The 13,746-nt window shown below is 48.9% G+C and overlaps 1 protein-coding gene across 1 annotated transcript in view; it reads left to right on the forward strand.

Annotated features, from left to right (window-relative positions):
- The window catches only part of LOC147108243 (fibrillin-2-like), a 125,503-nt gene that overhangs the window by 69,738 nt on the left and 42,019 nt on the right, over window positions 1–13,746 (forward strand). Inside the window, exon 6 of the mRNA XM_086005999.1 lies at window positions 8,180–8,377. Coding sequence (XP_085862125.1) covers window positions 8,180–8,377 — 198 coding nt within the window. The remainder of the gene's footprint in view (window positions 1–8,179; window positions 8,378–13,746) is intronic.

Genomic DNA, 13,746 nt, shown 5'->3' on the forward strand with positions numbered 1-13,746 from the left:
CACCTGTGTGTGAGAGTGCCTGTGTGTGAGTGCCTGTGTGTGAGAGTGCCTGTGTGTGTTAGTGTGTGTGTGAGTGTGTGTGTGAGAGAGTGCCTGTGTGTGTGAGTGTGTTTGTGTGTGACAGTGTGCCTGTGTGTGAGAGTGCCTGTGTGTGAGAGTGCCTGTGTGTGAAAAACTCAAGGACCTGCGACCAGGAAAAGCTTGCGGGACAGACGGCATACTAAACGAGATGATTAAACACGCAGACGACAAACTGAAACTGGCTATCCTAAAACTCTTCAACTTGGTTCTGAGTGTCGGTTATTTCCCTGACATCTGGAACAAAGGACTCATAACACCCATATACAAAAGTGGGGACAAAATCGACCCAAACAACTATCGAGGCATCTGTGTAAACAGTAACCTGGGGAAGGTATTCTGTAGCATCATAAACAAAAGACTTATAAACTTCCTTGAGGAGCACAATGTCTTGAGTAAAAGCCAAATTGGATTCCTGCCAAACTATAGAACATCCGATCATATCTTCACCCTACAGACCCTAATTGACAAACACGTTCACCATAACAAAAGCAAAATCTACGCATGCTTTGTAGATTTCCAGAAGGCTTTCGACTCCATCTGGCATGACGGTTTATTCCTGAAACTTATCGAAAGCGGGGTAGGAGGTAAAACATATGATGTAATTAAATCAATGTATACAAACAATAAATGTGCAGTTAAAATTGGAGACAAACAAACAAAATACTTCCCACAGGGGCGGGGGGTGACGCAGGGCTCGCCAATCTCACCGACACTCTTTAATATTTACATTAATGGATTGGCAAAACTACTTGAACAATCTACAGCACCCGGCCTCACCCTATATGAATCCAAGGTTAAATTCCTCCTCTATGCCGACGACCTGGTTCTGCTGTCACCAACTAAGGAGGGTCTACAGCAGAACCTGGACCTGCTGGAGTCGTACTGCCAGACTTGGGCCCTGACAATAAATCCCCAAAAAACCAAAGTCCTTGTGTTCCAGCAAAGATCCAAACAACATGGACCCACAATAAATTTCACAGTAGGAACAACCAAAATTGAACAAACCACTCACTACACATACTTGGGCTTAAAAATCAGTTCTACGGGAAACTTCAAACTGGCTGTGAATGAACTGAAAGAGAAAGCAAGAAGGGCTTTCTATGCCATCAAAAAATCAATCCAAATAGAAATCCCAATTAGCATTTGGCTCAAAATTTTCAAATCAGTAATTGAACCAATTGCACTCTATGGCAGTGAGGTCTGGGGACCACTAACACAACAAGATTTTGCAAAATGGGACAAACACCCAATTGAGATCCTACATGCGGAATTCTGTAAAAGTATCCTCCGGACTCAAAGGAAAACAGTAAACAACGCATGCAGGGCGGAACTAGGCCAATACCCATTAATAATCACTATCCAAAAAAGAGCCACCAAATTTTGGAATCACCTACAAATGAGCAACCCCCAATGCTATCACTACGACGCCCTGAAATGCCAAGAGCTGACCATAAAGAAGAATACCCTCAGTCAACTAGTCCTGGGACTCAATAAAGTAACTAATAACAATACTAACAATAACCAGTCCCAGGACAGTGACAGGGTAACACAAAGAATTCGACCCAACACAATCGTCGCTAAGCAAAAGGAAAAATATCTGTCATATTGGGCAGAAACAACAAAAACCCAAAGCAAACTCAATTGCTACTTGGCCCTAAACAGACAATACAACATAGCTGATTACCTGACCATGGTAAAGGATAACAAACTGAGAAGAACCTTGACAAGGTACAGACTTAGCGAACATAGCCTAGCGATCGAAAAAGGCAGACACAGGCAGACCAGGCTGCCAAGAGAAGACAGGATATGCTCTCACTGCAGTCAGGGAGTAGTTGAGACAGAGATGCACTTCCTCACAGCCTGTGGAAAATATCAGGGCATCAGAGAGAATTTCTATCAAAAATTCTCACAAATATGCCCTGAATTCAGAAATCTGACTGACAACCAAAAACTCCCATTCCTACTGGGGGAGGAGAGAAGCTGTGTAACACTGGCGGCACACTATGTTACAGCTTGCCATGAACAGAGGGACAACCAGTAAACTAAGACAAGAGTATATATAAACAAGGCGAAAATATATTTATAAACTCAGGGATATACCTGTTTATACACTGTATGAATGGAACCGCGTTTATGTGTTCAACCATAAATGTATTTTGATGCTTTGGCAACATAAGATGTACCTTATCATGCCAATAAAGCGATTTGTATTGTATTGTATTATTGAGTGCCTGTGTGTGAGAGTGCCTGTGTGAGTGTGTGTGTGAGAGAATGTGTGGGAGAGTGTGTGTGATAGTGTGTCTGTGTGAGAGAGTGTGTGTGAGAGTGTTTGTGTGTGTGTGTGGGAGTGTTTGTGTGTGTGTGACAGTGTGCCTGTGTGTGTGTGAGAGTGTTTGTGTGTGTATGAGAGTGTTTGGGGTCGATTTTAACTGAGCCATGAGGCGGGCTTTGAGGCGTGCGGGGGGTTAAAATCGCTAAAACTGGCAGGCGGGACCCCCCCCCCTGCTTTGTTCCCGACCCCGAGCCATTTTAACCCAGGCGTGTCTGATGGTCCCGAATCAGTCCTACCTCCAACAGGCGGGACTGGTCTTTAAGGCCCTTAATCTGCAATAATTGGTCTTTATAATGACATTTTAACAGGCCCTTGCATTTTTAACCCTTTTCCCACATAAAACGCACCTGGTGGGGATGACGCCTGTGAAACCTAGCGTGAGCACTATTGGCTTGCTGACTATCAGCTGCAGGTCAACCATTAAAGAGTAGATTTGATCAGACATCATTTGCAGGTAGCAGGACTTTGTTGTTTCAGGCCTGGGGCAACTTTTACCAGGCTTAACCACACCTGTGGAAGGTTGGCGCCTCACACACATCTCCAGTATGAACTCTTGGGAAACCCCTCTCACCACCCTCACTCAGCGCTTCCTCAGCGGAGGCATATGCCAGAAGCATGGGAGCCATTTTTCTCCTTCCCTTCTTGGCATTAGAGGAGCTCGAGCACCAGGCGCGGCAGTAGCAGAACGAGGAACAACAGCAGCACCAACAACAGCAGCAGGAGCGCCAGGCTGCTGCTCACCCACCTGAAGCTGCACAGGCCAGAAGGGGCCAGCGCATGGAAGCCCGTCGGCGCAGGAGATATCCCCCAAACAGGGTCTATAGACACAGGGTCAGCTACCTCAACATGACTGAGCAGCAGTGCCAAAGGCGACTCCGACTTTCGCGACAGGCAGTGACTGACATCTGCGCAATGCTACAGCAAGACCTGCTGCCCAGAGGACCAGGTGGACACTCCTTACCAGTGGCCATCAAAGTCACCACCGCACTCAACTTTTTTTCCTCAGACTCATTCCAGGGATCATCAGCAGACATCAGCGGCATCTCCCAGTCGGCCGCACACACTTGCATCACGCAGGTAACCGATGCCCTCTTTGCCCTCGCGCACAATCACATCCATTTCACCAGGGATCACGCAAATGTGACGGCGCGTGCGGTTGGATTAGCTAATCTGGCAGACTTTCCAAGGATGCAGGACATCATTGACTGCACACATGTGGCCCTTAGGGCACCCCATCGCAATCCAGGTATTTTTGTCAACCGCAAGGTCTTCCACTCCCTTAATGTTCAGCTGGTGTGTGACCACAAAAAGGAGATTTTGCATGTTTGTGCCAAGTACCCTGGCAGTTGCCATGACTCCTTCATACTGCGCCAGTCTAGTGTGCCTCCGCTATTCAGGCCGCCAGACCAACTTAACGGATGGCTACTTGGAGACAAGGGCTATCCCCTGAGGACTTGGCTAATGACGCCGTTGAGGAGGCCAGCCAACGAAGCTGAGGAGCGCTACAACTCCAGCCACATTTCTACCAGATCCATTATCGAGCAAGCCATCGGCTTGCTGAAGATGCGCTTCAGATGCCTGGATAGATCAGGTGGAGCCCTGCAGTACTCAGCAGCCAGGGTCTCCAGAATCGTCGTGGTTTGCTGTGCACTCCACAACATGGCACAGCGTCGTGGCTTGCAGATTCCTGAGGACCAAGTGGCTCCCTCACATACTCTCCTCAGATGATGATGAGGAGGAGGAGGGCAAAAGCGAGCATCCTGCAGAGGCCCATCAACCAGCGACAGCATTACGCGAGAACATTGCTGCCCGGGATGCAAGGAATGCACTCATCCTGGCCAGATTTGCTTAGCCTAGTAAATCAAACTCTTTTGCCTCACAGCTTCTTACCTGAGCATCGACAATGGCCAAACCCTGCGGATTCCTAGCTATTTGACCAGCATTCTGACAACTGCAAGTAATCCTAAGCCCTCAATTTGAAAGCCCCATTCGCGAAATGACACACGTCAGAACTGCAACAGTTGCCATCAGAATTTTTATGCACAAGAACCAACTGATGGCATTTTTACAAATTACACAAAATTTCACCCAAGTGACTACCCTTGTGACTACTTGTGCTTTATTTTCCTCTTACGCGTGCTCCTATGGAGTGGTTCCCCTGTGGCTTCAGCAGATGTGGAGGTCCCTTGCTCACTTTCCTGCTGCTCCTGTCTCGACATCTTTGGCGGGCGTCCTCTGGGGTGGTGAGCCTGTGAGGGTTCGTCAGCAGTCTGCTGCTCCTGTGGCTATGCAGGGGTTGAGACCTCTATCTCACTTGGGTGTGGACTCCGGCGGGGCTCTGACCGAGGGCTCTGCAGTGGCATGGAAGTGTGAGCGCTTGGAGAGGAACCCCCACTTCCTTGAGACCTGCCACCAACCTCCCTCTCATTGGTCAGCTTCCCCTCCGCGCCTGCAAGTTGCTTGAGAGCACCTTGTCGCACATCAGGGGGGCCATGGGGACCTGTATCTACAACGGCAGTCCTACTCAGAAGGACTTTCATGAAGGTCTGGTTTCTCTGTTCAGTAGAAGCCCATCGCTCCTCAGGAGATGTCATTCTATTCTGAACACTCACCATGTTTTCCATACCCTGGCGACTAACTTCCTCCATGGCCGTAGCTGTCCTCTCCTCTACTGTAGCCAGCCTTACCACGGAGGCAGCAATCATTTCCACGTAGGTAGCCATCCATTCCGTGTTGATGCGTTCATGCGCCACTGACTCCACAAAGGCTCTGCTCATGTTCACTATGGACTCCTCCATTCGCTCCACACTCGCAGTGACCCTAGAGACAAAACCTGCCAGAGACTCCTGCATCTGTGCATGGAGTTCCATCACCTCTGATCTTACGGATGGGCCCAGAGGCAGAAGGTCGACATGCAGCTGAGCCGAGCTGGCAGAGTCCTGCACCCTCCGACGAGGACTCTCCACTGCTGTCCCTGTCTCCACAATCTGCTGATGCTCACTTGTGAGCTGTGATACACCAGGTGACAACTCTACTCTATGTCCCGAAGGTCCCACCGAGGTGTGAGTGTCTGCGCTGGTGCTGGGTGCGCTTATTTCTGCTGAACTGGGCTAATGAGGGTGGCCCTCCTGTCCTGGCTCACTCTCTCCTGTTGTGAGCTCTCTTTTCCTGCAATGAGGGAGACAAGTGGAGGTTGAGTGAGAATGAAGGAGTGAGTGTAGAGATTGCATAGCATAGATACTTAGAAGGAGACAAAGATGGAGTGAGGTTGCAAGACCAAGGGCCCTCCATGTGTGTTGTCAGTTGTGTTCAGAGCATCAGAGTGAGAGGGAGTGTGAGGGCTGCATGGTCGAATAGTTAGGTGAATGTGAGCATAGAGAGACAGAGGGAATGGCTAAGGGTGCATGGATGTGGAGGAAGAGATTGCTAAAGCTGAGTGCTGGTGAGGAAAGACAATGGGGATCAGATTGAGGGTGATGGAAACTTCATACTTACTTTTCCAGTGTGATGAAGGTCATGGAATCTTTTCCTGCACTGCATCCAGGTGCGCCATATGAGCCCCAAGGAGTTGACTTCCCCAGCCACCTGTAGCCACACAGCCTTGGTCTGACTGGGAGGCCTCTTCCTCCCTGAAGAAGGGAACAGGACCTCCCTGTGGGCCCTAGCCCCATCCAACAATGCCTGCAGTGATGCCTCATCAAATTTAGGCACAGCTCTTGCCCTCCCACTGGCCATTGTTCCTGCAGGCTCCTGTGCCATCATAAGGGGAAAGTTTGGAAGCCTGCAGAGGAAGCAAGGTTTGCTGTGGACCTTAAATGCAGCAGCAATGATGACGTCATCGGAGGGGATTTGCAGTCATGAAAAACCCATTTGCAAAGGCTTCCCACACGCTGGAAATCAATTGGCCAATTGAGTTAAAATTGCATCAATCTCACGCATCCATTTAGATTCGTGTGGGAATCACGAAATTCGGGGAACCCGATAATTGCCCGCACCTGAGTTAAAATCGACCCCAAATTGTGTGTTTGTGTGTGAGTGTTTGTGTGTGTGTGTGAGAGAGTGTTTGTGTGAGTGTGTGTGTGTGTGTGTGTGAGTGTTTGTGTGAGTGTGTGTGTGAGAGTGCCTGTGTGTGTGAGAGTGTGTGTGAGAGTGTGTGTGTGTGTGTGTGTAAGAGTGTGTCTGTGTGTGAGAGTGTGTGTATGTGAGAGTGTGTGTATGTGAGAGTGTGTGTGTGTGAGAGTGCCTGTGTGTGTGAAATTGTGCCAGTTTGTGAGTGTGTCTATCTGTGTGCCTCTGTATACGCACGTGTGTGTGCGCCTCTGTGTGTATGTAGGCCTTCTAGTGACACCATTCCAGACTTTGTTTAACTATTGTTTCAGTTGCTTGGGGTATTGGGGAATGTCTGGGAATCTTTTCAAAAACACTTTACAATTTCATCAAATCATGTCCTAGAGTAGCAGGGATTGTTTAGTTAATTCATTGTAAACCTGTTTGGGTTATAAAGTTTCACCTGAAATGAGTGATGTGTTTGCCACGTTTTGTTTATATGTTACATTTTCACTGAGGCGCATTAACGATTTGAAACCTAAACTTCATGATAAATCTGCTCCAGGTGTGTGGGCTGCGAAAGATTTGTGAAGTGAAGCAATGAGATCATTTTTCACCGATTTAATTTCCTGTCAACGTCCCAATATGTTTTTGGTGTTAATTTAACAAAACTATAGCCTTGAAGTGTCTGTGTGCGATATCAGCGGCCATTCACTGATCGCATTCATCTGATCTTCCTCTGTCCGTCATTTTAATTCAGCTGTCACTTCTGGTAAAATAACAGACGGATCAACATCACACAAATGTGTCAAACATTCGGCCGCTGATATCGCCGAGCCACCTGTAGGCTGCGATGCTCGGTGGGATTAAGCCTCCTAATAAACTCACAAAGCACTTCTCCACCTCACCAACTGGCCCTGGCTCTTGTGGGACTGGCAGCTTTCCTTTCTGTTTGGTGTCAAGATATCATTCTCAGTCTTGGAGGAGCTGTTTAGATCCTCCAGATCTGGTAACTTCAATCTGAGAGCTTGTGCCCTTCCTCTGAGAATTTGTGGTTAGTCCTGAAACTATCCTGATCCCAGCATTCTGATATAAGGATGATTTATCTGAGAATAGGTTCAACTATCCCCTACAAGACAGTGTGTTTCATTCTATAATGTGGACAGACCTCTATATATCATGAGGTGTCCTATTACAGAGCATGTTTAAGGGTGTCCCTGACATATAAATGTTTCCTGTAATTATTTGCCCCCCACGCCCTTGACGAGACTCTGGTCTAGGCATACCTCTCACCCTGCATTGGGAGGGTGTCAGTCACTCCTGCTTTACACACAGGCGCTGGTTAAACTAACAACATTTCAGTCAAAACACAACATTTGAGAGCTGCAGTTTTAAGGGCTGATTTTTCAGAGTCTGCATTGCCGATGGGCAGCTTTACCCCTGGTTGTGCATACCAGGAGATGGTGGCACGTTGCCTCGGTTCTAGTCAATAATAGGCACCTGCGATTTCCCGATAGGTGTGGCAGGTGGTGAGGCTCCAGCAGACAGTGCCAACCCGGAAAATCAGCGCGCTAGTATTTTACTCAGCGTGTAACTGATGTAAGTAATGCTGTGGAGACCAGTGAGTGGCAGTGACGTTCTCCATCATGGACCAGCACCATCACTAACCAGCTGTTGGAAAGTTGCTATCATTTTCACCGGTTTTGTTCTCCTCTACAGATTACCGGACTGGACCGTGCTTCACTCAGGTCAATAACCAAATGTGCCAGGGACAACTGAGTGGCATCGTCTGCACCAAAACCCTCTGCTGTGCCACCATTGGTCGAGCTTGGGGTCATCCGTGTGAGATGTGTCCCGCGCAGCCTCACCCCTGTCGCCGTGGTTTCATCCCCAACATTCGCAGCGGTGCATGTCAAGGTGAGCTGTTTTGTTATTTATTGGAATTACTGACGCACTGGGCTGGATTTTCCTCCTATGCAGATCCACATTGGCCAGTGAGGTTACTGTTGCATTTTCACCCGAACTCTGTTTCCCTCTCCCTGCCCCCACCAGGATGGCTGCCACTTCACCGCCCCACCGCAGGTAAGTGCTGCCGGAAAGGGTGGCCCAGCAGCTTGCCTCATTTCCCTGGTTTGTGCTGCTGCTGCTGCTAAGGACCACCAAGGCCCACAATGCAGAGTCTGTGTACACAGGTAATCAGAGACAGAATAAGCCCAGAGTCTGTGTACACGGGTAATCAGAGACAGTAAACCCAGAGTCTGTGTACACAGGTAATCAGAGACAGTAAACCCAGAGTCTGTGTACACAGGTAATCAGAGACAGTAAACCCAGAGTCTGTGTACACGGGTAATCAGAGACAGTAAGCCCAGAGTCTGTGTACACGGGTAATCAGAGACAGTAAACCCAGAGTCTGTGTACACAGGTAATCAGAGACAGTAAACCCAGAGTCTGTGTACACAGGTAATCAGAGACAGTAAGCCCAGAGTCTGTGTACACGGGTAATCAGAGACAGTAAACCCAGAGTCTGTGTACACAGGTAATCAGAGACAGTAAACCCAGAGGGGGAAAAATTCAGTTGGTAGCGCCACCCATTAGCACCTTAAGAGGGCGCTAAGTGGGGCGCAAAGCAACTAGCGCCTGGGCGCGGCGATATCTGCGTCTCTCGCGAAATTGACCGGATATTTTGCGGCAGCGCTAAACAATACCGCCACGATCTGCTGCGCCGGCAGATCGTGATGTCAGTCGAGTGCGCAACGTCCCGTTAGCACCCTGGACCGGAAATTGAGTGGCGCCCCCTGCCTTACCACCTGCCGCTAGCAACGACAGGATGAGGGGAGCGTTCGGCTGTCAGAAAGGGACTAGGGGAGCGCTATTTAAAAGCGACCACTTCCTGCCTTTTTTTGTCGGTGACATTTTTGCATCACACATTCTGAGAGAGAGAGAGACTTCTGGAGAGATTCAACGTTGTGTGAAGGAGTTTTGGGTACTGAGCAGCACTTTGCAGGTTGGCTTTGATTTGCCCTTCCTTGTATCGATTTAGAAGAGACTATGGGGGCTGCACTCTGAGCTCTTCCCCTGGTTCTCTCCATTGTTCTTTCCAGCAGATTTGATGTACAGGTCTCTCCAGGCCGAGATTCAGGCCGAGATTCAAGGCTGAAATGAGCAGGATGTGGATGCAGAGCAAGATCAACCCCCCCCTTTAAGATAAAAACAGAAAATGCAGGAGAAACTCAGCAGGTCAAGCAGCATCTGTGAAGAGAGAAACAGATTTAACGTTTCAGTTCGATGACCATTCGTCAGAACTCCCCTTTAAGAACTGGATGGTGCCAGTGTGTCTGTGTTACATTGCTGACTGAAATCACATGAGCTTCGCCAGTGCTGTGAGGTAGCGCCTCGCTCCTCTGCCTTAGCGCCTTGAGAGGTGTGTAGCGCCTGATTTAGTGCTCCAATCACCTCCAGGTGCGAGAAAAGCCAAGTTTGCTGTCGGAGGCGATAATTAGTGCCTGGCGCTAAACTTTGTGCACCGCCAATAATAGCGCCTCAAATGGGGCGATACTGAATTTCTCCCCCAGAGTCTGTGTACACGGGTAATCAGAGAGAGTAAACCCAGAGTCTGTGTACACGGGTAATCAGAGACAGTAAACCCAGAGTCTGTGTACACGGGTAAACAGAGACAGTAAACCCAGAGTCTGTGTACACAGGTAATCAGAGAGAGTAAATCCAGAGTCTGTGTACACGGGTAATCAGAGACAGTAAACCCAGAGTCTGTGTACACGGGTAATCAGAGAGAGTAAACCCAGAGTCTGTGTACACGGGTAATCAGAGACAGTAAACCCAGAGTCTGTGTACGCGGGTAATCAGAGACAGTAAACCCAGAGTCTGTGTACGCGGGTAATCAGAGACAGTAAACCCAGAGTCTGTGTACACGTGTAATCAGAGACAGTAAACCCAGAGTCTGTGTACACGGGTAATCAGAGACAGTAAACCCAGAGTCTGTGTACACGGGTAATCAGAGACAGTAAACCCAGAGTCTGTGTACACGGGTAATCAGAGACAGAGTAAACCCAGAGTCTGTGTACACAGTGTAGTGTATGTACCTTTAAGAGAGAACTACTTTTACAGCTCCTGTATACTGTAGTACCGGCAGTGACCACACCTGTATATAAGCCTTGAGCATGCCTCTGTACTGTCAGTCTTGAGACTACCCTACTCCAGTAAACACCTGTTGATTGTTAAGTTACAGCCTCCGTGTAGTTATTGGAAAACATCATACTTTAAGAATCACGGATTCAACAGTGGCGACGAGGTCGATTCGAATCTGCCTGCAACTCTGCATTTCCCTTCAAGGATTCTCCGGGAGGGCGGTGGAAGAAAGTCGAGGCCAGAAGCACGGGCATCGACCACGAGCAACCGCCCAGTCATCCGGCAGAGAGTGAACATCGCAGGGGAGGCTGTTGAGAGCCGGGCTTGGTTCCCCAGCCACGACGATCCAGCAACAGACTGGCAACAGGTACAGTGCAGACCATTCCCGGACAGCGGCGGCTGGAGCCGACCGACGGCATAGCAAAAGCCGAGCAGCGTCGATGGGGTAAGAGAGAGGGTGAAGCGCACAGGGCGCGGCCGGGGGTTGAAAACCGAGCGGCATCGAGGAAAAACAGAGAGAGAGAGAGGGTAAAGCAGCAGCCGGGTTCAGGACCGAGCGACGGCAACGGGAAAGGCACACAGGAGAACGCGCAGAGCACAGCCAGGGCTCAAGGGCTGAATCGCGTCCGCGGGGAGAAGAAGGGAGAGCGCGGGAGACGCCATTGAGCCGCGGAGAAGAAGGGAGAGCGCGGGAGACGCCATTTTTAGAAGCCGCAGCGGAGAAGAAGGGCGAGCGCGGGAAGAAAGGAAAGCGTGGGAGACGCCATTTTGTGCCAGCGGAGGAGAAGGGAGAGCGCGGGAGACGCCATTTTAGACAGTTAAATCACACCCAGGGATGCCGAAGAGTGGCAGTATCACTGCGTTCGACAATGAAGTCGAAGATTGGGCGACATATGTGGAATGCATTGAGGTGTACTGCAGGGCGAATGAAGTGCCAGATGCTAGGAAAGCACTGGTTTTGTTAAATTCCATGGGTGCAAAAACTTATGGCTTACTGCGAAACCTAATAACCCCAGAAAAGCCCGTGGATAAGAATTTCGAAAGCATAGTGGAAATCCTAAAGGACCACTTAAACCCCACACCGCTGCTGATAGCAGAAAGATTTAAGTTCCACAAAAGGAACCAGCATAAAGACGAAAGTAATGCTGAGTACTTAACGGAACTGCACAAGCTATCGAAACACTGCCAGTTTGGAGTGGGACTAGCAGATACGTTAAGGGACAAGTTTGTGTGTGGGCTTCAAAGTGAAGGAACCCAGAAACGGCTTCTATCAGAAAAGGATGTTACGCTGGACAAGGCTTTCAGCATGGCAGTATCACACGAAGCAGCCGCACAGGGCGCTGCAGAGATACAACGGAGACCGCAAGAATATGGCACCAATGAAATGTCATATGGAGCAGGGAAGTGTTTTCGCTGCGGCAGAACAACACACGACCAGAAGGATTGTTGGTTCAAGGACCAAGTGTGCAGACAGTGTGGAAAAGCAGGACACATAGCAAGAGTCTGCAGGTCAGGGAAGAAAACCAACAGCAAGAAATCTCCACAGGAGAAGTACAAAAAGGTACATAAGGTGATGGACAGTAGTTCAGACGAACAGAAAAGTGATACAGACTCCGGAAGCAAGGGGGCATCTGAAACTACATAAGGTAACCAAAATGGAGGATCACCAGACTATCTGGGTCACACTCAAGATAGACGGAGTCCAAGTGAAAATGGAATTGGACACAGGATCAGCCCTAACAGTCATAAACCAAAGGGACTACAAGCGGCTATTTTCACATATACCCTTGAAAGCTACAGAGATTGTCTTGAAGACGTACACGGGGCAAAAAGTCTACCCCAAAGGAAAAATAAGGGTGAAAGTGACATACAAAGGCCAGGAAATACCTAAAATGGACATATATGTATTGCCAGATGGAGGACCACCACTACTAGGACGTGAATGGATCCGGAAGATACAATTAGATTGGCATTCCATACAGGCACTGAAGGTTGAGGCCAAAAAGGATGACGACGTCACACCTGGATGACTGTCAAAATTGCTAACTGATGCACAAGAAGTGTTCCAGGAGGGACTCGGAACACTAAAAGGCATAACAGCAACGATTAAAATAGAGGAAAATGCAAGCCCAAAGTTTTTTAAGGCCAGACCGGTGCCTTTTGCGATCCGACCAGCTGTCGAAGCAGAGCTGGAAGGGTTGGAACGTTCAGGAGTACTGTCCAAAGTAGACTGGAGCAAGTGGGCTACACCCATCGTTCCTGTAATGAAGAGGTCGTTGAGTAATACGCCTGGGGAACCAAAGAAGGTCCGCATCTGTGGGGATTTTAAGGTGACAGTGAACCCAGTCCTTCACACGGTACAATATCCGCTTCCACGGATTGAGGATATTTTCGCCTCGCTATCTGGAGGTAAACGCTTCACCAAAATTGATCTGGCCCAGGCGTACTTGCAAATGGAGGTAGAAGAAGCCTCGAAACAATACTTCACGATCAACACTCATAAAGGTCTCTACCAATACAACCAGCTGGTGTTCAGGGTAGCATCAGCTCCGGTTATTTGGCAAAGGGCAATGGATCAAGTCCTGCAAGGGATTCCAGGGACCCAGTGTTATTTGGACGACATCCTGGTCATGGGCGAAAATGACAGTGGTCACCTCGCCAACCTGGAGAAGGTGCTCACTAGATTAAAGGAATATGGGCTACGAGCTAATCGCCACAAGTGCGAGTTTTTCCAGAAGCAGATCTCGTATTGTGGCCACGTTATTGATGAAGAGGGGTTACATAAGTCCCCTGAAAAGATTGAGGCAGTAGTCAAGGCTCCAGCACCGGAAAATGTGTCACAACTGAGGTCGTTCCTCAGGCTGGTAAACTACTACCATAAGTTCTTACCAAATTTGTCTACAGTATTACACCCACTGAACATCCTACTGCAAACGGGGGTACCATGGAAGTGGAATGACGAATGTAAACGAGCTTTCCAGAAGTGCAAAGGATTGATCACATCAAAAGAGGTGTTGGCCCATTTCAACCCAGCACTACCAATTCGGTTGGCATGTGATGCATCACCCTATGGTATTGGAGCGGTGCTGTCGCACAAATTCCCAGACGGGTTGGAGAGGCCAGTAGCCTTTGCGTCTCGGCCA

This window comes from Somniosus microcephalus, chromosome 13 (assembly GCF_052327205.1).
Source record: "Somniosus microcephalus isolate GS21.2 chromosome 13, FLI_Smic_1.0, whole genome shotgun sequence".
NCBI lineage: Eukaryota > Metazoa > Chordata > Chondrichthyes > Squaliformes > Somniosidae > Somniosus > Somniosus microcephalus.